This window comes from Coturnix japonica, chromosome 11 (genome assembly GCF_054131305.1).
Source record: "Coturnix japonica strain WE chromosome 11, WE-NBRP24, whole genome shotgun sequence".
Lineage (NCBI taxonomy): Eukaryota > Metazoa > Chordata > Aves > Galliformes > Phasianidae > Coturnix > Coturnix japonica.
In genome coordinates this window covers 20,491,901-20,516,178 of record NC_140673.1, presented here as the reverse complement: position 1 = coordinate 20,516,178, position 24,278 = coordinate 20,491,901, and the positions used below count along the sequence as shown (strand labels likewise).

Genomic DNA, 24,278 nt, shown 5'->3' with positions numbered 1-24,278 from the left:
TGGAAAATGCATATCAGAGTTCCACGTCCTATTTCAGTTTCCATTCTTTTCCTCCTTAGGTTGGATCAGACAGCATCATTGGGTCATCCACACAAATTGGGGAGAAGACATCCATTAAACACTCCATCATTGGCAGCGCATGTACCATAAAAGACAAAGTTAAGATAACAAACTGCATCATCATGAATTCTGTTACAATTGAGGAAGGGTATGTAACCTCTTCATATTTTGGTCCTCTACATTTGCTGTTCCCTTTTCCAGATAAATTCTTAGTCTGTGATTTTTGTCTTGTAACTAATCCTCAGTCAGAACTGTTGATTGCTAAGAAGATGTTTCTAAAGACCAAACCAGAAATGTCTCTATAAACAAATATAGATTCACTTGCTACAAATGCAAGTGAAAGGACTGTACTGCAATATTGAAATATAATGTAGATATAATGTCAACTTTTTAGAAGAGATTGTAGCATCTTCAGGATGTGGAGTTAAGTTGGGTGGATATATGTTTGTATGAGCTTCTGTGTCATCTTTCCAAATTCTGTTTTAGTGAGTATACCTAAAATATTTGAGTCAGGACATATGTTTGAAAGTGGTACTCTTATAGACTACAAATGTTGTTACCTTTAAATGACTTCCCTTAAAATGTGATTTTCTTTTGTTCATTTTTTGTCATCTTGCATCCTTACTTTATTATTGCCCTGTGCTTAGTAATAGAAGCAATGAGTAAACTTTTCAAAGACAAGATCTGCCAGCTAGTAGAGGTTTCCCATGCCTTAAAGACACTAACTAAATAGGTAGCCTTGAGCTGTTCATTTCCAAATGTGGGAAAAGTGGCCTATCTGTAATTGTTGATGTCTGCGTGCCCCCATCTTTCCATACAAGCTAGCTTCCTGTGGATGTCAGTGGAAAGGAAACTGCTGATTGAGTCTGTGCAGGCCTGTTTAAATTCCCTGCTCCTTCATGGCTTGAGGTTTGCTTAAGGCCTCAGGAAAAAGGCCAAAATCTTTAAAAAATGCCAAGTTGGCTCTGAAAGTTGCATATCTGAAAAACAAAAAACCCCAAAGGATGTGGGGTCTATGGAGGATACTACTGTTACATAACTAAATTACAGGTAAGTATGGTACCTCACTGCCAAGTGTTTGTCTTTAATAGAAATCCGCAGTAATTTCAAGCACATCATAAATCAGAATTCTTTTGAGTATAGAAAATAGCTGGTTACCAGTTCAGTTGCAAATGGATCCAGTATGGCTGTATCACAAGTGCTGCTGTCATAAGAAGTACCAGAACCTCTCGTTTGATCATAAGACCCTCTGTCATTTTTATTAATGAATTGATGCCGCAGTCATAATAGTATGGTTTTGCATACGAGGTGAGCAGCTCTACCACAGAGGCAGCTCAGTGTATAAATAGTGGTGTTCTTACAGAGAGTCCCAAATTAGCTCCTGTTTGTCTGCACTGTTACGTAGTACTGTTTTCTAAATGCAAAACCAAACATACCGCAAAATTCCACAGGCATTATAAAGATGTTCAGATATTAAAAGTACCTTTTTGGGTAATACTTTGTGAATATTCTCCATAGTCACTGCACACTGATGCACTGGAGTCAAATTTGTAATCTTTCCTCTCCAGTCCAAATTAATCTTACATACTTTAAGCTTTACTTAAAACCATACTGTAATTAATGTTGCGTGGATCTGCACAGATACTGTATTGATAAAGTATTTCTTTACTGCATCACTGTAATCCTTCAGATTAGAGAGATGTGAAGTCATGCATATGCGGTTGATGAGGTACAGGAATATCCAACTGCTAAGTTTTGTCGAAAGATGTTTTGCTTATAATTTAGTAAAAACAATTTCTGTGTATTTTGAACTTCTTTCATGTATTTGATTAAATCTGATAGTTTTTTGTTAAAACGGTAATGATTCTGAAACACGTTGATGGATCCATTTGCAACAGCTGAATAAATTGTATCTGATTTTTCTTTAAACTGCCCACAGTGGACAGCTTTGCTTTCCAAGCATCTCTTCTCCCAAACGTGTCAGAGTAACTCAAGCTTTACCTAATCACCAGCTTCAGAAAGCGTCTTCCACTTTAGTTAGAAAGTCAGTATATGTTGGCTCAGCATTGTAAATTCATTTATCAAGAGTTGTGACTCTCCTGGACCTGGGTTTCACCTGAATAGTGACATTTCATCCTGTTTCCAAGTTACAATCCAGTGATGGCTAATGTCTTTGATATTCTGGAGGACCAGTAGCAGAGTTTTTGTTTCTTCCAGCCCTGGTGTGTAAGGCGTCTGTTATGCTCTGTGTGTCTCTTGTGAAGTGATCTGAGTAGATATGAATCCCCCTTAGATGAGATTACAGGGGATTAAAGAACTTAGTAACGCAGACAAAATAATTGGCAGTCTTCTCTTAATGTGTTTCCCACTGTGAACTAATTCTTCCATCAATGAGATAATAAAATAGCGAAGATTACATATGTGCAGAGTGATGGACATACTTGACCAAGCTGGGAGGGATGTAATTTATACAACAGTGCAAGTGCTGAGAGATGCTGACTATCCAGGTGACAGGCTGCAGCGGGAAATGGTTCTTATTTCTCTCTGCACTGCTCCCTTGAGCTCAGTGACAAATGACTGCACTGAGTTACGTACTTGGAGAAAACCTACTAATCGAGCTGAAATTGTAGATCACTTGTAAATCTGGTGCATCTGGATGCTCCTGCAGTAGCTGTACATGCCCACAGGCTCTGCTGTGTCTTGACCCTTTTGCTAGTTCTGTTTGCATTAGGTGTAGTGCAGTACAGCAGGGTCCCTCAATTCAGATTAGGCACACTTAACTTCCTTGAAATGGGATCTAGATATTGATGGAGGAATGCATACAAGACCTTGTGCTGAAGTGCTCTGAGCACTGCAGAGAATACTCTGGTCATCTGCATGGCGCCAACCAGATAATTTTAGGCATTGCCTCCCAAGTCAGTGTCACAAAGACATTAAGTTGTGTGTTGGGTTTTGTTGATGATGTCCTTGCTACCAGTGTTAAAGTCAGTGGTGCAGATACTGTGCTGTTACTCAGTGGACTGGAGTGAGACCACGTGCGACTAGTTAAATGCTGCTCTAGTTTACCACATGTCTCCAATTTATTGCTACTTTCTATGAGAAAATGTACAAAGGAAGAAAACAACAAGCAGGCTGAGCTGGATTGGCTACTAACTGCAGATTGATTGTGAAGTTTATTGGTTGTTTCCTCAATAGTGCCAAATCAGCACCTGATGTAGAAACAGTGAGCGGTTTGAAGAAAATTCTAATTAAAACCAGGATGGAATTGAGCAGTTATAGGGGTTCAGCACATAAGTGGTCTTTTTCCTGTTGGATAAGAGCAGTACATAGGAATGATCCTATTGCCAAAGCAACATTTGTTGAAATTGTAAAATATATTTTACAGCACATTCCCTCACGGGAAGGAATGAGGAGAGATGAAGTTGTTTCCAGCACCATGGCTTGCAAAGCTGGAAGTAAAAGTTTTGCTTTATGCTGGGATTGCCAAATGTTTTATATCTTGAACCATCATTTAAGAGGGTTGTTGTCTTCTGGATGCTGTCTCATGATGCCAGTTGCACCCCTGCCCTATGCTAACCTTGGAAAGAACAACAAGCTTAGAACAGACATTGCAGAAAGCACATGAAAAGTGAGAGCTTAATTCAGAAGAAGTGTATGTAGTGTGTATAAGTATATGTAAATATAAAGCATATTGTGGATATGGATAGGCATGAATATATGAATAAAGCTAGGTATAGTGCTTGCCTTTAACAAGAGCTCTTATTTCTCAACAGAGTTTGCTTTCAGGAAGGTAAATTGAGGAAGAGAGGATAAACATGGAAAGCAATGAGCAGAAAGTAGCTGAGCTACTTCCATAGCTGGTTCACTTTCGGCATCAGTTGCATTCTGCTGTATGTGTTGTATTTAGGATACTTCTCATATAGTACCTGTTATCTTGTGAATCTCTGAACCATTATTACTTGCAGCTCCTCATTTTCTTCTGGCTGGCTTCCTGGTACATCAATCCATCTTAAATAAATCACCTGTTCTTTATACTCAGGTACATATGTTCTGCTGGTAGTGCAGGGAGCTCTTCTCAGTTTTCCATACATCTTGTACATCAAATGTTGAACTTAAAGCACAGGTCAGCTCTGAAAAGTGGTGTTTTAAAACAGCTCCTCTTGTTCTGCAGATCTGCTTCTTCAGGTGGCCAGAGTTAGAGCTATAAATAAGCTTCTGCCTCCTGCTAGCCACATGGCTCTAATCGAAGAGGTGTATGCAGATTTTCAAAAGCAACTGATTGCTGCCAGGTTTTGGTGGGACTCTGTGTGTAAGTGCCACTGGTGCTCCTGAAAAATCTTCCCCAGCCTGGGTAAGGAGAAAGAAGAAGTTCTCACGTTTTGGAATTGCTCCTCTGAGTTTCTGAGGGGGCTGTGGGGTTGAACGAGTTCAGCTTAACTCCAGGAAACCAGTCTCTGTTTTTTTTAAGGATGGCATTTAGAAAATCTTCTTTTGCATGTACGTCAAGCCCATATAGCAACTGATTTAACTAATAATGTCCAATGGAGAGTGAGAACCCAGACAGAGGTCAGCTTCCTCATGCGTAAGGGTTTCCTGATGTAAGACTCGTTTCAGCATGTGCTTTTGCTGCAGTGTGCAGAACCAGACTTCCAGCTAAATGAAAGGCCACCAATTGGTTTGTTCCAGGATCAGCTGCATTTATCTGAAGTTTCAGAGGTGAGGCACAACCTTCCAGGCGACCTCCCCCGGCAGCCTACATTTCACTTAATAAAACAAGTTAAGGAAGGTTTGAGGCAATCCTTTAAGGTCAGTTGAACTTTCACTGGAAAATACGAGTGCTGGCAAGTATATGCAATATGTAATGCAAAATGTTTAGGGTGTGGGGAAGAAGTGTAAAGGAGCCATACCACAGTGATGAGCTTGGCTAGCAAAGAGACTTGAAACAAGTTCCTCAGCGAAAACACCCTCGGAGACGGGTTAAGAATTTAGGGGATTGGTAGAATGGTTTTGTTACCCCCAAGGGGAAAAACAAGAGATCAAAGCCCAGATTCACTTAAGAATGCTTTCTTTGAAACGTATCTATAAATTATAGCACGTACTGCTGGCATCTATTGTAGTCTTTGGTATTTACTTGAGCGTATGATGTGAATTCACAATACCTGGAGTTGGCTTGTTAGTGTGTAAAATAAATGTTGGTGAAGGCAACGTTGCAGATTCTCAGGTTTCTTCATAGTGGTGTTGCCTCTTCTCTGTTTTCCCATGGCTTTGTGCTTCATCCTGCGACCGCGTGTTCCAGACACCACCTTTAGAGGGATTCTTTGAGGGGTTGCCGGTAGGGTTTGGAGTTCTCCCCTTGCCACCTCTCACAGTCATTGAGCTGCCTGCTGTGGCTGTTATTTCCTTGGTCAAGGCAGAGTGAGATGTTGCTCCCAGGGGAATCCACAGCTGCTCCCCCTCAGTCAGCAGAGTAGCTGCTGAGGCTTGTCACCCTCTGCTTTTAACTCCCCATTCCATCTCTGCTTCCTAGCTCATCTGGAGGAGCGGGACTCCTGACTGCTTGGCATGGCAGAGCATTACCCACGGCCGTCCTAAGCTCTCTGCTCCAAGCTCTGTTTTCCTCTCCAGCCTATGGTTTTAAGTGTTGCATTTTAGACACCTCATTTGCTTTGCTGCCCAACAGAGATTATGTCGTTTTCTTGGCACAATTGGATTAAACTAGCAGACCTGGATAGCTTCCATTGGCATTTCAGGAGATTTGCTGTAAGGCAAACCTGTGACATTTGTACCTTCCTAAGCTTGCACAACCAGGGCGAGAGCTGCAGTTGAGGTCTTGACCTCAGTTACTTAAGCCCCTTTCTCCCAGGAGCGTTCATCACTTTAATCACAGAGTCCTAAATAATCAGTGGGTAGCCTGTAATTAGGGGTTGTGTCCTGGACTCCTGCAGCCTGCTCCCGGTGTGCTGAGCGCTGCGGATTTTGATTTCCCATTCCCCCAAAGGATGTTTGATCTCAGATTTACACTTCAGAAAATTAAGAAGGGTACAGTACCTCCGTCCCCTGGCAGCCTTCCTGCTTTCAGTGGTAGGTGCCTTTCTTTCCTTAAGTGTCTCAGTTCTGCAGCGATTGACACATTTGATTTAAGAGTTAGATTTATAGACTGATACTCAGGCTGAAAGTCAGCAGCTCCAGGACTGCATAAATCAGCCTGTCTCTGGGACTAATACTTCCTTATTTATAATTTCGACAGGAGATGGAATTCTTTCTCAATTCTTTACATTTCTTTCAGATGTAATCGACCACCCTGTCCTTTGGTTTAAAGCTATGCGACTTTGCCACAAATAGAGGGAGGGGGAAGTAAGCCCGGTCCAGGAATTGCTATGCTATAAAAGCTCCATATTGTGTGCTCTTGGACTTTGCTTTCTCCCAGCTTCCTTCAAGCCCACACAAGAGATGGACTTGAGGTTTTTTTGGCTTTCTTCCCCTCCCCCCTCCCTCCATACATACTCTGACCTTTTAGAAAAATAAATAGAAGATAAAGAAGGACCTGGAATGTTGCAGAATGTGTGTATATTTTGCTCTCTGTTGTTTTCTGCTGGGATTAGTTGTTTACAATGGGAGAGAGAGGGAGGGCAGAGGAAGGGAGGTCTGTGGCCTTAACTGAAATTAGTGGCATTTCAGAGTGATCTTGTTAGGTGGTCTGCAGTTTAAAGACCTAAATCCTTGTAATCCCCCCATGCCTCCTTGGCCACTACTCCTTTTGCTCTTGTTCTCTCACTTTCAGGAGGAAAAAAAAAAAAAGAAAGCAACCAAACCCAAGTCAGCCTCTGTCTCTCAGATGCAGGCTGTGCATAACGTAGACACATGCACAGCCATACACACACACTCGCTCTCATATGCTTCCATTCGCACGTTGTACCTGTATAACAAATTAATGTCTCAGCTAGCCGACATCTACATCTGTTACCACTACAGGACTGGGCTTGTAAAAATGCTCTCTCTAGAATGCAGACACACACACCGAATATTTGTATTTATTTTCTGAAAAAAAAACGCTCAGCTGCCAGGCTTTCAGCTTGTGATTGCACTTAAAACAAATTCAAATTGAAATTTCAGCCATAAATCAAATGCCCCAAATTAGTTCCTCTTGTGGGTTTGAACATGCTCTTTGGATTTGAAGGTCAGAAGATATCCGTTTTCACGGTGCTGAAAAGTTTAAAAATATACTGCGTTTTAGGAAGAGAAATAAATATGGTTTGCATTATAAAGCAGTACATCAAATATGTGCGTATGCGCACACACAACACGGTCAGTGAAGCTGAATGCTGTCAGAGCACCTTTGAGGACTAATAGCACCTAATTGTTAAGCGAGGCAGGAAACACGGTGGCTGTTTATCCAAGGAGGATGCAGGAGATTGCCTTGAGATGTGATATTTATCCTTTAAGAGAATAAAAGTTTATCCCTTACTCTTCAATTTAAAAAAGGGGGGGAAAAAATGGTAAAAATTAAATAAACACACAAAATACTTATCTTGGCAGGCCTTATAACATACTTTTTCGGGGGAAAAAAAAAGGCATTTACAAGTGGTTTCAAAATGGCTGTGTTACATCTGTCAGCGGGTAAAGGGAACACCCACAAATTGTGTTTTTATCTCATGAAGTTTTGTTCCACTTGAGCAATAAAAGCCAGATTCGCTGCTGGTGTGTGCGACTGGGGTAATCCTAGCGCTGAGCGTGGCTCTAAAACTTGTGCATTTGGTTGTGTTTATAAGTTTGAAGAAACTCCTGGGGTGGCGGAGTCTTTTGTTTTTGCTTGACACTGGCACTGGGGAAGGGTTTGCGAGCACCTGGCACAGCCACGTTTGCCTTGGTTCCCTGGGCTGTCCTTCCAACAAATGGTTTGGCAGGAAAGCCCCTTATCTTTGATGTTAATGTCATCAGCACTTTCTTGGTTACAATGCTGTTCTTTCCCCAAGAGTTGGAAAATGATCCCAAGAAGGCTTGGGCCACACATCCAACGTGCTCCAGCCTGAGCTCCAGAAAACAGCTTGAAGTAGGAGATCTTAGCACATCCAAGGCTCTTAGAGTCATGGAATCATTCAGGTTGGAAAAGACCACTAATATCATTTTGTCCATCCGCCAACCTAACCCTACCAAGCCCACTTAAGCCATGTCACTCAGTGCCACATCTCCACAGTTCTTGTGCTTAGAAGCAGTGATAGACGGTGGGAACCCACAAATCACAGGGACATGGTTCAAAGTGATCAGAGAGGAGGCATTTTGGAGCATGTTTTTTTGGACAGGGACCCTTTCAGCAGGCAGTGAGCAATCCCTCCTGTCACCTTTGCTTGGATGGCACCAGCTCAGGATGGCAGCAGTGATGGGCAGTCCTTCCTCTACCAGTTCGTTTTCCAGCCCGAGTGTTCTCCCAGCAAATGCTGTTGCACAGGACGATGGCTGGAGTACATGGAGCTATTGGAAAGAAGCAGCTGGTGACAGTGTGAGAGCAAAGGCAGACAGGGGTCTGCTGTGTATCTTTGCCGCTTTTTATCTTATTAATATGTTAGTAAAAACCTTGCCAATGCAACCTGAGCTGGTTACTTGGAGCATAATTGCTCATATTGCCTCCTTATAGGTCAGAGGAGGGGGAGTTGAAGCAAGTTAAAAGAATGATTGTTCAGAGGGGACAGTCTGCTCAAGGGAAGTCATAACTGCTAACCACCGTGGCTGAGGTCCGGTTTTATTGCTTTTACTCCTGCAGAATTAATGCCGTGTTTGTGATGCAGGTGGTTTCTGCTCTGACTCACATGAGCAACAGCATTGTTATGTATTTAATGGCAAATTCTGTGTACCAGATAGTGGCAATGTGTGAGTAGGAAAAGAACTAGGAATTAATGTTAGGATTGGCAGTCTGGGGTGAGGGTTAACGCTCCTCCTTGCTCCTGAGGAGCACAGCTGGCTGGCACTCTGTCCAATACAATATTGAGGCTCAGGGGGCTCTCGGTACCAAAAGCCCTCAGTGCTATTAGTTCAAACTCCAGAATAGCTCTTCTGTCGAGGAGCCAGCCCGGTGGTGCAGCCAGCAGCGTTTTGCTGTGGTGAGACCCATGGCCATGGCTGCGGGTGCCACAGGAGGGATTAAACTGAAGAGCTCAATGCAGAAAGTCACTGAAGCCAAAAGTTTCAGAAGGAGATCAGCTGTTTGACTGAGGGTAGCAAGAATATCCACAACCGTTGTAATGCTTAGTACTTTTAGGCACTTCTTAGCTGAATGTCTTCAGATTCTCTGACCTTTAATGATTTCTACCCATCTTTGCACATGTAAATGCCAGGAAACAATCTGCAGCATGGCTGTTTTTTCTCCATAGCTATGCAATAAATTGCTTGTACCGTTTAACATTACTTATGGTGCTGAGTGAGCACACATCACAGATATTGTTTAAGATGCACAATTACTGTTTTACTGCCTGGAGAGGCAAAGACCAGTGCAATAACTCACTCAGATCTCTCAATATCTTCGTAGAGGGGTTATGGAGCCAACATCTGGACTCTGAAATTCTTTCCTAAGTGGATGATCAAATCATGTCAGAGGTTTATTAGCTATCCCAGTGGATACCTTTGTTTTGTACCTATCATTTTAATCATTTTCTTGTTCTACCCTGTGCTTGCGTTATAGGTGTTGTCTTCAGGGCAGTGTTATTTGTAATAACGCTGTGATAGAGAAGGGTGCAGACATCAAAGACTGTTTGATTGGAAGTGATCAGAGGCTGGAAAGCAAAGGTAAGTAGAAAAGCTGTTTTTATGATGCATTTGTAATTGATTTTTAGCATTTCCTTCTCAAGATTTTCCTCCTGTTTCTTCAAGAGCCAGTAAACAGTGGCTGTTCTACAGTGTGGTGTCCCTTAACATTAAGATTTGTTTTTCATGGAAAGTGCAGCTTCCTGGCATAAGAATAGTTCAGGGACTCGCTCTTCAGAAGTTGGCAGAAAAACTCTGTAGTTACTATAAAGGACAAGATTGGGTGCTGAGACAGTCTTTTCCCAGAGACCACAATTAGGTCAGCTTGGAGTTGTCCTCAGCAGAAGGAGCTGTCGTTCTGACAAGTAGTTTTTGTCAGTGTTAGGGGTGATGCAGTCAAATGAGTGATGGCACAGACATCACAGACATCCTTCTCTTTGTGAATGCTCGCAGTCGCAGGTGCCAGCATGTTCCCATCCATCCTGCTCCATGCTGGAGCTCAAGATGGAGCGTCATACTGGGAGCTGCTGTGCTTAGTAGTAAGTACAAGGGCAGATACATTCAGATCTGCCTTACTGAAATGAAATGGTTTTTTGGGGTTTCAGAGAAGTTACAAATATGCGGCCTCAGTTTGGGCAAAGTCAGGCTATCCAATCAAGCTGTGAGTGGTGAGGGCTCAGTAACCGCCTAAGTGGAACTGTTGATTTCCTGCCCAAAGAGATAATGGGCAGGAAATGGCTGTCTCAGTGACTGCATCCCAAGCAGAGGGCTTTTTAATGAATATTTATGGTTGGGGTTTGGCAGATCCCTGCTCCAGGGTGTGGACTGAGGACAACAGTGAGTTCCTTTTCAGGCTCCATGTGAAGTTATTTAGTCAGATCAGGATTTGTTTGCTTGTTTTGTCTTTATAGTATATGGGTGGTTTCCCAATTGTGAGTGTCTTCACAAAGAGCAGGGTTTGCACTTAATGTGGTATGGTATAACCTATTGCCAGTTATGCATATGGAACATTTTCTTTTAATTTGAAACTAGAAGAGACTCATGAAAACAAAGTGTTGATCCTACAATTGCAAGTCTCAGATGCTGTAGGAAACACCCAGTCAGTGCTATGTGCACTGTGGTCTTGGTCCTTGTGTTCCACAGTTTCTGCTTACCCATGGCTTTGTCCATCACATCAGTTGTCATCATCGACCCTTGTGGGTTCATTGCCCTCCCATCCCTGAAGATACATCTTGTTTATGATGCTCTATCTGTGCCTTCTTCAGAGCATGAATCACTAGGAGAGCTAAATGAGGTCGTGTTTGTTTATTAATGTAAAATTTGAACTATGAGGAAACTATGAGGGCGTAGATGTAGCTAATTTACTATGCTCAATTTCTTCAGCAAATCTTTTCAAACAGAAATATCACACTTTGCCCTCACTCATGTCTTTTTCAGTAGTCTCTTCCAGGATGCAGGTCCCAGTCTGGTAGATCTTGTTATAGAAACCATTCTTCCTTCATTATTGTCCCTGTCATCTTTATCTGAACATTTTTCAGGATCTGTCAGCATAATTCTATGATGACGTATTTAAAAGGAGAGGAACAGGGCTGGAACCTGCAGTTCATTTACCTATTCTTGTAGGGCCGTGTGCTCACTTCTCCAGAGCACTTCTCAGTGAGTTCCTACAGTTACACTATTCAGGAAGGTACGACTAATGTTAGCAAAGACACTCAGGTAGATTATGAATAACAAATATGACATTATGCCAAGCAAGCAAAAAATAATAACAAAGCCTCAGTTCATTTCCCTGCCTCAGTTTCCTAACCGTTTTGGAATTTCTTTGGGCTGGGGGTCAGGTTCTCCTTGGTGGTCTGGGATCTGTCTGTGAAGTTCATGACTTATTTCCTGAACTACAGAGTCTTTCCAGCCCAGTATGTTTCTTCTGACCTTGCCTGGTCCCACAGTAAACTGGGCCCTCTCTTTTTCACTGTGAAAGCATGCCATGACTTCCTTTCCCCTGCCCAAGACTTCCTGTATCTCGTGCCAAGCTTTTGGTGTGGCCCTGTGAGTCTGTTTCCATATTCCCACTTTCATCAAGACTTTGGCTATGTTGTTCTGTTTGGTAACTTTTCCTTCTTCAGACTCGAGCCTTCACAGCCAGGTTACGAAAAATTGGTTCTGTTGGGTCACAGCCACCTTTTGCTGCAAGCTGATCGCACCTCAGCAGACGTAAGCAGTAGCAGCTGGCTGTTCACCCCAGTCTGGGAGTTACACGCTAGAAACCTCAGCAAAGCTGAATACACCTTCCCAGAAACATTAAAGAAAAAGAAAAAAAACAACCCAGCAGTTCCTTATTCCAAAGCATCAGCCAGGATTCATCAAAGGTACAAAGATCCCCGCATCATCCTGCACAGCCCCAAGCAAATCCCACAGTTGACTTTGCTGCGGAACTGACTGTGTGCTCCCAGTTCTGCCATACAAGCCCTGGTCTCGCTGCCCAGGCAGCTCAGGGTACAAGAGCTCTTTGAGCCACTGACCTCTTTTCATAACCTGAACCATGGAAGCAGGATGGCAGAAGAACAGATACCACAAATGACAGGCAAAAGTAACTCAAACCAGCTCTCGTCCTTTTCCTTCTACGGAAGAGGCAGGGGCATATTTAGGGTGGTCTAAATGGCACAGCTGGGAGTAATGGGATTGAATTAAACACAATTTAGGTTGGATATCTGAAACATTTTCCTAATGATGTGGTCTGGTCGGCTGTGGGATAATCTCCCCGGGGACGTGGTGGGAGACCTCATCGCTTAATAATAGGCTTGGCAAAGCTCTGGACACCTAAATAGAGGGAGTGCTCCACCACTGGTTTTTGGGGCAGTTCAGATGCAGCCTATTAATTTCAAACTAAAAAGCAAGTTAGAGACACGGGCGGGGGGGCAGGTAGCTGTCAGCAATGACTTCAGGCCCCATCACAGCACTGGCCAGACACGGTACTTTTTAAGTGCCTCTGTTAAAGTCATGATGTGGAGTTTTATTAAACTTCTGGATTTGCAAGCCATGCCTCCTGAGAGTCATGCTATTCTCTTCCCACTGGTTTTATTACCGTGCCTAGGAAGCATCCACTTCCCTTCCTCTTTGATACTTGAAGAAATTTGCTAGCAGAGAATTAACAGACAGGCGACCTCACCCAGATAGCAGTTTGAAAAACATGTTGGTACCTAAGAAAAAGGAGGCAATTATTAAAGGGATAGGAAATGGCAGGCGGCAGTTCTGAAAGGGCCTAATTGCACAAAGCATTCAGACACTGTTTCTAAGACAGTTACTACAATTGCACTCCAACCTTTTTGATGAACCTGCTTTCTTCAAAGCAAAATAGAGAACAGAGGTAGTAGAGAGACACTCATGGGATAAAACTAGCAAAATGGACACAAAACTCACCACCTTAGCCCTCACTTTCAGCTCCGATGTCCCTGCGGCAGGCATGTTTTGTGTTCATTGCCTGTGCAGGAGCCAGTGTCATTTAGGGACAGCTTGAGTCACTGTACACCCAGAAAGTGTATTACAGCAGTGTTATTGCCACAAAGTGTATTTGCAGAAAGGGAAAAAGTATCAGCATTCAGGATGCTGATGTAATCTTAGCTTGGCACCCCGGTGCGTACTTAGTAGCATTATCTCTCTGACCAAGATGTAGGCTTCGCTGTGCTTATTCTGGTGCATTTTAAATGCAACCATATATTTTTGTTTCCCTTGGTGCCACGATGCAGTCAGCACCCAGAAAGTGCTGCTGAGTGGATGCCGAATACGAGGTTGTTCCACAGCCCTGATTCCTGTCTTCTTTCAGCTTGAGTCTGAAGCTGTAATTACTGTACACTATGCAAGAAACAAGATCCTTTCTGTGGCCTTTCTGCAACATTTGTCATCTTAGTGCTTCACAGCTGTTAACAAGCTCATTTTTACCTCCCTGGCCTGAACATGTTTGGTTTTTCCTCCTATTTTAGAAAGGACTGAGAGTCAGAGAGTTTGTAGGCCCATTCATTCTGACTGCCTGTGCTGAAGCAGCATGTTACGTGTAGCATTTCCTAACAATTACATTTTAGCTGTAGCATTTTCTTTGTAAATATTGGAATGGAGGGTTCAGTCTGTTTTTTTTATGCGATCGTGTTGGCCTGTGCGTGGGTCGTTAGCAGCTCCAGGAACTAGAACTCCATTATAGAGCTTCTGCTGTTCCAGCTGATGGGAACTGACAGTAGTGGGTCATCCTCCTTAAGGGGAGCTGGATTTGGAGTGAGGCAAGTGGAACTTTGCCAGGAAATTTCACAGATGCCCACGAGTGTCAGAGCCTGGAGATTCGCTCCTGGTGCAGGGAGAGGAGGCTGCAGTTAATGTAGGCTTTACTGCACCTGCCTGCAGCATCAGCCTTTGGGCCCCAAACACATCACGTGTTTTCTGATCCTTACTCCAGCTTCACTGCTCCCCACTATGGCTTTGTCCCAGAACCAGTCTCACCCTGTTCCCTGCCTTTGGTTCTTCCTCTAGTCTTAGTTTCTTTCTCTTATTTCATTATGCCCAGCCACACACCTGTCTCCTCTGCTCTCACTGTAGACACTATTTCCAGTCCCCCTGCCTAACAGTCCCATGCTCCATTTCCCATCTGGCACTCCATCCCTGACTGCTTTGACCTCTTTCTGTGCTGCTGTTGTGCCCAGGCGGGATCACTCTGGGCACTGGAGGGAAGTGGTTCTGTGCTGAGTGCTGGTCCCAGAGCTGGGACACAAGCTTGGGGGAAGTCCTGCATCGTTCCTGCACTTCTCTGGTTGAAAGCACTCAGGGGAAGCAGTCTCTGGAGCCTTTAGCTGCCCTCCTGAGAACATGTGCAAACAGATTTTTTCCAGAGGCTTATCACATAGCCAAAAGTGTGTGGTTTCTCACCAGAACAGAAAAAGGCACATATCCAGTAGGGACTGGCTCCCGTTTCAGATCATTTTCCAAGTCTTGTTCCAAGCTTGCAGTCCTAGGACTTCTCAATGAAACAGAGTAAGATTGTTTTATTTTAATGAGGGCCAAAGAGCACATTTTTCTCTAATGCCATCCTGTGCAGGCAGGTACAGTTTATGGAGCCTCTGCATATGAATGGATGACTGCTTGCAAGGATGCTTCACCCCAGCCAAGACTGAGCAAGACAGGGATAGGGAGAGATTGATGGGCTTTCTGATGCTCTTTCTGCATTCAAGTAGAGCCGACCGTCTGCTGTTGCAAGATGCTGGGTACCTCCTGGTGAAATCTTGGGGAACTGAAAATGCTTAGCATGACACAAGGTCGGGATCAGAAAGCATGCTGCAGTGCAGATGGGAGTTAAGAAAGCTTACGAAGAACAGACTCAGACTAAACAGTGCACACATGTATGTCGTGCACTGAGGTGCAGGATGATCTGGAAAGCAGGAATGGTGTAAATTCACAGGGAAATTTTGAGGTCCATGTGACTTGTTCCCTAGAGTGGTTTAACTACTGAATGTCTCTGACAAAGATTATCAGTTGGCAGCTCAAATAGGCATCTCTTAGAAAGTCACCTTTTTTGCATCAGTGACAATTTCAAGCTTATCCTAGCAAGCTGCCTTTCCAAGCTGTATAAAAACAGCTTGTGAGTTCTGGTCTTAGTGGTGGCATGAAACTCCCCTAGAATAACCCATTAGTGATGTTTTGTCCTTCCCTCTGCTGCTGGGGACTGTCACACTGTCACTTGAGCACTGTGTCATTCCCAGCCAGGGAAGTTCAGGCTTCCTGCATGAACGGGTTAAGGGAACTGCTGTATTCACAGCGTGTTGATTGTGATGTCTACCCATAAGGCAGCAGTTTGTAACCTTGTAGAAATATTTGTACATGCTCCATGCAGAGAAAATAACCTCTGGTGCTTTGCTAGAGCTCAGCCACATGAAAGAGCCGGGAAGAACAACCCAACAGATGCCTGAGAGAGGAAGGGGACTTCTGCTTGTGTCCAGCACGGTGGGCAGCAGTCTCCAGGCAGATGTGACACTGCAGTCATCCTATTGGGAAGCATGGCCAGAGGCTTTCAGATTGATAGTTCTGAGATCCCTGCTAGCGTTTGCTGTGAGAGAATGATGCCCCTGTGGGAGCTCGTCCATCAGTGTAACCCAGTCCTCTTCAGGGATTGCAAGGACACTGCCACAGTGCTGGGACTGTGGGTGCATCCCTGTCCTCAAGGAGCTCACTGTTGTACACATCCCTAGTCCTTAGTCTCACTCTCCTCTGATGAATGTACCTCCTAAAACCCTGAGCAGTCACATTCCCTTACCTCGAGCAGTCAGTTTTCCCAATTCCTTCACCCCACCCTGTCCTTCTGCTCAAAGCCACAGTAAACTCCTCTTTCTTCAAACACTGAATTCATTGCTGCCTTTATCTTTACATCCCAAGACATACCCGTTTCTCTGGGTGGATATGAGGGAAGAGGTGTTAACACCTGATCTAGTGCAAGATGGCCCTGCCTATGGCCAGGGAGAGACTGGATGATCTTTGAAGGTCCCTACCAGCCCAAACCATTCAGTGTACAACACTGGTGAGAGAAGCCTCAGCTGCCCCAAGTGAACACAGGCACTGCAGATGGGTGTTTGCTGGGAGTGGTGTACGACAAGGGTGGGATCTCAAAGAGTGGATCTCCATCTGTTCTCTGCCTGGAGCCTGGGTTGGGCCCCCAGCTGCTCACCAGAGCTGATGTGCCTGAAGCTCTCACCAGTCCCATTCCCAGTGCCCTGGGCAGAGTTGCACATCCCTCCCTGGGATGCTTACCGGGAGCATCACTCCAGAGCCTCTAACACAGCCTCAGTGCGGGGCTCACGCGGCACTTGCAATCTGTGGGACACCTCTGGCCTTTGGGGCCACGGTGCAGTCACCCCGATCACCAGCGGTCATGTAAGTATGTGGCGTAGCTGGGGAGAGAGCAGGCCTTGACTGGAAAGCCCCAGTGCTCCATAAACACAAACAAATCAGCCTCCATCACCTGCTTCCCTTCTTTATCTCTCCATGTAATTTAAAACACCCTCCAGCCTCCCAGAGTCAAGCTTCAGCTGCTTCCCATCCCCTTAAGCCCCTTCAGTTCCTCTCCCCCCACCAACCTGGCTGCCTTTCCAGGGCCAACCATCGCTGCAGAGACAAGTTGCTCCTCTCTCCCACTCTCTGATCCTTTCTGTCCTGGGTGAATGTGGTAGGAGCCACCCACGGTGTGTTTTCGTGCATGCGTTTCTGCAGGCACCCCTCCCCCTGCCCGGTTTTTAAGTTAAACTATCTCTTGCTTTAAAGAGAGCAAATACACAGCAGTGGCTTTCATCACTGCTGTATAATAGAGCAGTAATTCTGTGCCAGGGACTGTTTTCTATTTTATTTTAAAGGGTTTATAAAACAGTGTATGTAATTGAGTGAGTAAACTGAACGTTTTCTGGAGCCCCTGAGGGCTGGAACTTCGTGGTGGTCCTGGGCCTAGGCCCTAACCTTTTTTTTTTTTTCTTCCTTTTTTTTTTCTTTCCCTGCCTTTCCCCTCCTTCCCCTCCTCCTTTACAACCCAGCGTTGCCACCAGCAGCAGCAGCAGCAATCTGTCTGAGGCTAATTGAGCAAACAGCAAGGAGATGCTTTCACATGGCTTTTAAAGGAATGCTCCGGCATCCCCTTTCTGTAAGCAGCTTCGCAGGAACCTGCCAGGAAGGCTGCGCCGTGCAGGGGAGGGCAGCGTTGGGCTGCAGCCCCCATCCCGGGTGGTAGGGTTTGTGCTGGGCTCTGCAGTCATTTCCGCCCCTTTGTTTATTTGCATTACAATTTGTTTTTAGCCAAGCACCGAAGGCTGCGCTGCTCCCCAGCTCTCCTCGTGTTGTGCGTATGTTTTTAAGGGGCTCAGCGTACAGTATGTGTAAACACACGTCTTCCTAAGCAGGAACGCATCTATAACGAGTGACAGGTTTTTGATTTACGCTCAGTAAAATCTCCGTGGACGCTGGGTTCAAGCACCCAGGCTGACTTGGGGCTGGGCTGCGTCAGCAAGTTGAATCAAAGCGCTAATCAGGAGGTTGAATGTGTTGATCAGCTCTGGATTTGCTTAGCGCCAGATGCTCCCAATCTGAGAAGATCTAGTTGAACATGATTTAAGGTTGCAGAGTCCAACTCGAAGGCTTTCTGAAAGTCCTTTCTCTAATCCCTCTTCTTTCTCTGCGGGCTGAATGCATCTGTAACCCTGCCAGTGTCAGATAAAAGGCAGCCTGGTAAGAAATCCCTAGTGGGGAGCTGGGGAAGGAGAAGGGAGCTGAACAGCGGAGCATGGGAGGTACTTCTGCCTCCTCCCCCCTGAGTTTCAGGCAGAGTTTCTGCACGAACTGAGCTTGCTGATACCAGCCAGAGCCACTGGCAACTGGCAGCCAGGGCTGATAATGAAACGCTATCCACAGCTCCGCTCCTTGGCACACACGGTGGAGTCTGAATTCCCTTTCCTCTGTAAGCAGGGCTCTGGGAAGGGAAGAGGGAAGCAGGGTGAATCCTTATCTGCCTATCGCATCCCTCTGGGGTGCGGAATCAGGCTTTGTTTCTAGCAAAACCATTCCCTTTATCACTTAGAAACTTTCTCGTGGATTTGAGGCAGGCACATTCATGTGTTTCCTTTTAGCCTGTGCAAGGAGAAATGAGTTTGGTGGTAGCAGTGATACACTGAGTGTGCCAGAATCTAGGCCGTGTGGATCAGGGAAGGACAGGATGGGAGATCAGGGAAGGCATGCTGCATCATCTCAGTGAGCTTCCTGCTGCCTCAGTTTCCCCACCTGTAAAATCAGAATACTCTTAATCACCCGTATTCGAAAAGCATCTTGAGCTCATCAGATGGAAAATGCGAGTTACCAGAAGGAGGCTGTAAGCATGTTGGTGCAAAATACAAATAGTTGGTACCACCTCTGCAACAAAGTATGTGACGGGACCCATCCCAGCTCTGCATGTTCGGTGCAGGATGCTGTCTGAAACGAAGCAGAAAGTTCCTTATTAAAAGGTATTGCTACAGATAACTCATACATAGAACCATAAATTGACATGGTTCTTCACGAGCTTAGGTGAAGGCATGTTTAATCTGCAGAGGCATAACGTAATTACTCTTGCTGGATGCTAGCCAGAGTCTTATTCACATCACAGAAATCAACATGATAGGTAGTCTGCTTGGAGGAGGTTCAGGAATGGAGTCACAGGAGTTGCTACAGGGCCTGTTTGAGATATATTGGGAAAGTTGTTGGGGGTGAGGAATGTTACAGCAAGAAGTGCTGCGGGTTGGATTTGAGGTACCTTGGCAGAGCTGTGTGGGGTCCAGGACGGGAGGAGAGAGGAGCTGAGGGCTGGACTTGGGGCTATTGGCAGAGCTGTGCTGGGGAGATGGTGTGGTGCTACCTACATCACGCCTGCACCTGGCATGCCTACAGTCAGTCCCTCACTTTCCCGAGCTGCATCCCCGCCTCTGCTCATCGTGCCCAGTGCTGGAGCCCAGGCTCCGACTTTCAGCTGCAGTTTTAAGACCCAGGATGTTTCCATGAGGCTCCAGGATTAATTAGCAGTTGTCACTAAACGCCCCGAGCGCAGGAATAAATTACTCAATCTGATGCTGAAAGTAAGAAGCATCTTTTTGTTCTTATTTTGTTGTTATTTTCACGAAGGATCTCTGGAAGGCAGTCATGTGGCTAACCCAGCTCTGTCCTGCAGGCAGAGCAGACAGCAGGATCCGTATGGCGGTGGGGTCAGGGCCGTAGCAGGAAGTTATCTCGTTGCAGTCCAAATAACTCCTTGAAGTTTACAGAGCAGTTTTTAATCAAACCACTTCTGGAGCGATGGTTCGCATGGTGTGAAGATCATCTCTCGAGTTCTAAACCACGAGAAGCATCGTGTTAGCTCGGCCAGTTTGGGAACTGCCAGGAATTGCTTGCTGCAGCCGAGGGCAGCGTAGCTGTTGTTTTGCAGCGCTCTTGCAAAATCTGCTCCCCGGAGGGGAGGCGTTTTAGGTGGCTAAATAAAACACAACTGGTTGTTTCCTTCATCCTTGGCCATCTACCCCCACTACTGTGTAAGTTGTTGGAGACAGCACCGTGTGCCTGAGCACCTTGCAGGCCCGGCTGATTCACCCCAGGCACCCTGGATACCAGAGCCAATTGTTATTCTTGAATGTAGAGAAGTGGAAAAGGGGGATGGAGAGCCTTGGGGCACGGTTCAAAGCACCTGAACTTCGCTTGAATGGGTGTCCAACTCCCAGGGAGTGGTTCAGATTCACCAACTCTGGCCATACCCCGAGGACACCCACTTGGAGCACGCAGGCATTGTGTCACGCTCCGAGGCCACATGCTTGGGTTTTTAGGCTTTCAGTTTTGTGTTTTTATTATTTTGGCTCCAGATCCCTTCTTTGCAGCCTTTCCCTGACAGGCTGCTTTTGCATTTTAAATGGAAGGCTCTTTTAGTGCGGCGCATGAACAGTGCTGGGGCAGGGACTGGCACATTAATGTGTCCGCCAGTGCTGGGAATAGGCAGAGGAGTGACCTTGTAGTTCTGTACCAGAGCTCCATGCAGGATGTGGATGGTTCTTCGCATGGGCCCAGAGGTACACCTGTCAGCAGCAGCTGTGACTTCCGTCGGGCCTCTGTTGTGTGGCAGTGACACGTACGTGTGAATGCTCCCATTAGAGAAACCTCCTAATGTTTAGTCAGTTGTTTAGGCTTTTGCCATGTGTGTGGGATGCTGTCTGAGAGAGACCAAAAAAGGGCAGCAAATCTGCACTCAACTTCCCTAGAATCTGCTTTTCTCATTTGTTTTAAAGATGCACATTTAAAAAATGCAAGGTCTGAAACGCTGCTGCAAAACTCAATTCCTCTTCTTTTCCTCCCTCTCTCTTTTCAGCCAAACATGTTAATGAAGTCATTGTGGGCACTGAACAGCTGATGGAGATATAACCCAAGTAGGTTTTAAAGATGATTTTATGGAAGCCGGCAGCAGAACCAGATGTTCAGCATCGTAAGATCATCCGCGCGGATCAGTACTGGCATGGTTTACCCTGTCACTGCTCCTTTCCTGTTCAGCTTTGTATTTATGTCTTAATAAAGAAGTATTTACAGAGCCGCGTGTCCGCCAGCCCTTCCCCCCTCATTGGGATGCACGAGGTTTGTGCTGGGTGATATCGCTCCCTGCCCCGCCGAACGCACTGTACTTTTCCAGCAGAAGGGACCACACAGACTGTGCCTACTCCAAAGAGTGACTTTGCCGACCCTGCTGCAACGCAGGCTGAGCCCCGGATACCAGGAGAAACCACTCGGGATGCTGCCTGCACGTCCTCAATGCAGCAGGTGGGCAGCAAAGCACTATGTGGGCTGCTCTGTGTAGCCCTTCACCAGCCTTCTCCCCTCCCTTGCAATGCTACACTATGGCACAAAAGTATTTAAGCTGCACCTCTGCTCCTTCTGCGATGTAGCTGAGGAGTTTGGCACCCGTTTGGGCTGAGTGCGGTCCCTTACTTGGAAATGCTGCCCAAAAGCAATGTGACGGGGCAGGAGGGAAAGTAGGGCATAAACAGTGGGTACCAGCTGCTTTATTTTGATGGTTCCTTTGCCGTTCCCAGACCCGGGCAGGAGGTCCATCCCCACGTCCAGGCTGTCTGTATGCGAGATGGGTCGAGAGCGCTAATGTGAAACGCACAGCCTTGTGGTCAGGGGTTGTGCCAGGATTGTAAAGCACCTGGAGGGGATTGAAACACAAGCTGTTCTTTAACATTTGTAAATTGGACACGAGTTCCTACCTAAAAGCTGTTTATTGGAATCTGGTAGGATTCAACGGGACATTTATCTGAGCCCAGCAGTTTGGCATCCAGAGGTGCTTACAGCAACTGGCTGGAATGAGATTTCATTAACTGAAGTGATAAATTTTAAATGTGTGCTTCGTGGGCACCAGCATCCCCTGAGAAAAATTACCGTTTCTTAGCTAATTTGACAGAAGAGAGATTATAATCCAGACATTGCCAGCGTTTCATAAACAAAAACCCAACTGCGGAGGGTGGGATTGGGATAGAAAGCGTGGTTTCTAAGATCCATCTTCGCTTCTGAAATGTCAGTGTCCTCCTCCTTAGCAGCTACAGCTTTACCTCCTTGTGCCTTAATTATAAGGTAACGTCTCACTCTTTTGTTTAGGTAATTTAAGCAGAGGGTGGGGGGCTCATTACTGTGGCGGTTAGAATTTAGCATTAATTTAGTGTTCCCTGACACTTGAAAACCTGGCCGGGATTTGAGGCATTTTCTTTTCCTTTTTGCCTTTTACGACCTGCAGGTGTTTGGTGTGAGATAAAAGTAGATCCCAAAGTGAGATTTTGCAGCACAAATTATCAAAGTGAAGATTCACTCTTGATGTAGTCGACGTGTGTGGCAGTAATTATGAAAAATAATTCGGGATAATAGGGCCTTCAGGAATCCCAAGACGGGCACCAGGTTAACCCTTCCTCATCTCACCTGGTCTCCGGCCCACTGCCGTCATCAGATGAGCAGGGGATGGGTTGGATATTAGAAACAGTTCCTTCTCAGCTACCCAGGGGGGTGGTGGGGTCACCATCCCTGGGGGTGTTCCAGATCCATGGGGATGTGGCACTGAGGGATGTGGGCAGTGGGCACGGTGGGGTGGGGTGATCGTAGAGGGCTTTTCCAACCCCAATGATTCTGTGAGATAAGAATGTGTACAGACCGAGTGAGAAACGGAACAGGCTTCATGGGAAATGGAGAGGTGACCTCAGAAATGCATTTATTTTCCCAGGTTATTGGAGTGCAGCTTCAGTTCCGAGTCATGCAGACGTTCGTGGAGGTCTGACTTGTGCTAGTTTGTCTCTTTGCTTTACTCGGTCAGGCCCCGCAGGTGAGCCCTGCAGCCCAGTCCATCGTGATAATATTAACACCAGGGTGGTGCTCTGTGGGCACTGTTTCTGCAAAGATGGAGCTTCCCAGCTCCGTAGGCGGCGGTGCTTTCTGGACAGGCTTCTCCTGAAGCCTCCTGGCAGATGTGCAGCTGGGTGGATATGAGGAGGTTGATGGCTGAGGGCTGATGGCTGGCTCCGGTCCCTGCCCGTCCTCTGCTGCTGGGACACTTCTGTCTGGGGGAGCTGGCACGTGCTGATTTCGGCACAGCTGTGCTGAGTCTTGCTTGGGTCAGCCCAGCCAGCTTGGCGGTCTGTCCTGCCTGGTTCATCGACCTCCCTGGGAGAGCTGCAGGGGAAGGTGGTGGCCTCAGATCTCCTGTGTGTCCTGCTGAGGGTTGCTGCCAGCCTCACCCCAGCCCTTGTGGCTTCATCCCCTCCTTCCCACTAGCTTGTGTGTCAAGGGCTTGGAAGGTTGGAAGGTTGGAGGGGAGTCCAGGAGGTCCAGCATCTCTGCTCCAGAGCTGCACAGCATCTGAGGTTTGCTGGGTCCCAGCAGAGTGGCTGCTGTAGGGTAGCATCCATTTCCACCCCATGTCCCAGGAGCCAAGGTCCACAGACACACCGTGCTGCCCAGACGGGCCGGCAGACGAGAACTTCCTTCCAGGCCCTATAGACAGACATTTTATATACGTTAAAGTACACGTGTATATAAATATGGAAAGCAAGAGCCTGAGAGAGCTGGGGTCTAAATAAACTTGTATGTTTAAGGCTTTTAAAATGCTAATGTTGAATTTCAGGAGAGGGGGGAAAAGCAAGGGGGTTCCTGGACCAAACAGCGAGACAGCTGATGGGCTTGGATCAGCGCCTTTACAATTCAAGGAAAATGGGATAGTTTGGGAAGGAAAAAGGGATTTTCTTGTTTTTGTTTTTAGTGGAAAATAAAAGAAGCTGCCTTCTTATTTGCCTCCCTCCCCCACCGCCAGAGCAGCGAGTGACTGGTGTTGTATGCATAAGCTATTCCTTTGTGCAACATCTAAATGGTTAATTGTGTTTGAGGAAGATGTACGGGCGAATGGAGGGACCACCCAGCAAGAGACAGACAAGAAAGAGCGATCTCTGAAATGTTTAACCAGAGAGAGAGCAAAGTTGTTTAAAAATATTTAATTTACAACATTCCACACTGCTGATTATAAATTGGCCGTCCAAAAACACTGCTGCGTGCGAGGAGGGATCCAGGCAGCATGAAACAAATTCTTGTGATTGTTTTTCCTATCTTCCTCCATCATTTGGTTGGGGGGTTTAACCCTATGGCGGGGCTGGGGGTGAAGCTGGTGGCACAGACCACGGCCAGCACCATCCCCATGGTGGGCACCTGCATGGAGGGAGCGGGGTGCAGCTCCTGGGGAGCTGGAGAGGATGGAGGAGGAAGGAGCGAGTGGTGACGTTGGATGTGGATGGGGTGGTTGGTGGTGGTGCAGCGGACGTGTTTGGGATGGCCAGCTGATGCCACACAGCCATCTGTCTCACAAAGACCCCAGCAGCTTGTTGTGTCGGTTTCGATCCAACTCCAGGATCCCCCAAAATACTTCCCCACCGTGT

At 46.1% G+C, this 24,278-nt stretch overlaps 2 protein-coding genes across 6 annotated transcripts in view; both read left to right on the top strand.

Annotated features, from left to right (window-relative positions):
• The window catches only part of EIF2B3 (eukaryotic translation initiation factor 2B subunit gamma), an 87,403-nt gene extending 66,501 nt beyond the window's left edge, over window positions 1-20,902 (top strand). For 4 of the 5 annotated variants that reach the window (XM_015870157.3, XM_085511601.1, XM_085511599.1 and 1 more), the window contains 3 exons: window positions 60-208; window positions 9,734-9,837; window positions 20,687-20,902. In XM_015870157.3, the coding sequence (XP_015725643.2) occupies window positions 60-208; window positions 9,734-9,837; window positions 20,687-20,739 (306 nt within the window). In that variant the 3' untranslated portion in view covers window positions 20,740-20,902. Of the gene's footprint in view, window positions 1-59; window positions 209-9,733; window positions 9,846-20,686 lie in introns of those variants that run through there. The other variant, XM_085511598.1, reaches the window with a different exon arrangement.
• A 209-nt stretch (window positions 20,903-21,111) lies between these two features.
• The window catches only part of PTCH2 (patched 2), a 25,336-nt gene continuing 22,169 nt past the window's right edge, over window positions 21,112-24,278 (top strand). The window contains exon 1 of the mRNA XM_085511582.1: window positions 21,112-21,129. The gene's annotated coding sequence lies outside the window, so the exon portion shown is untranslated. The remainder of the gene's footprint in view (window positions 21,130-24,278) is intronic.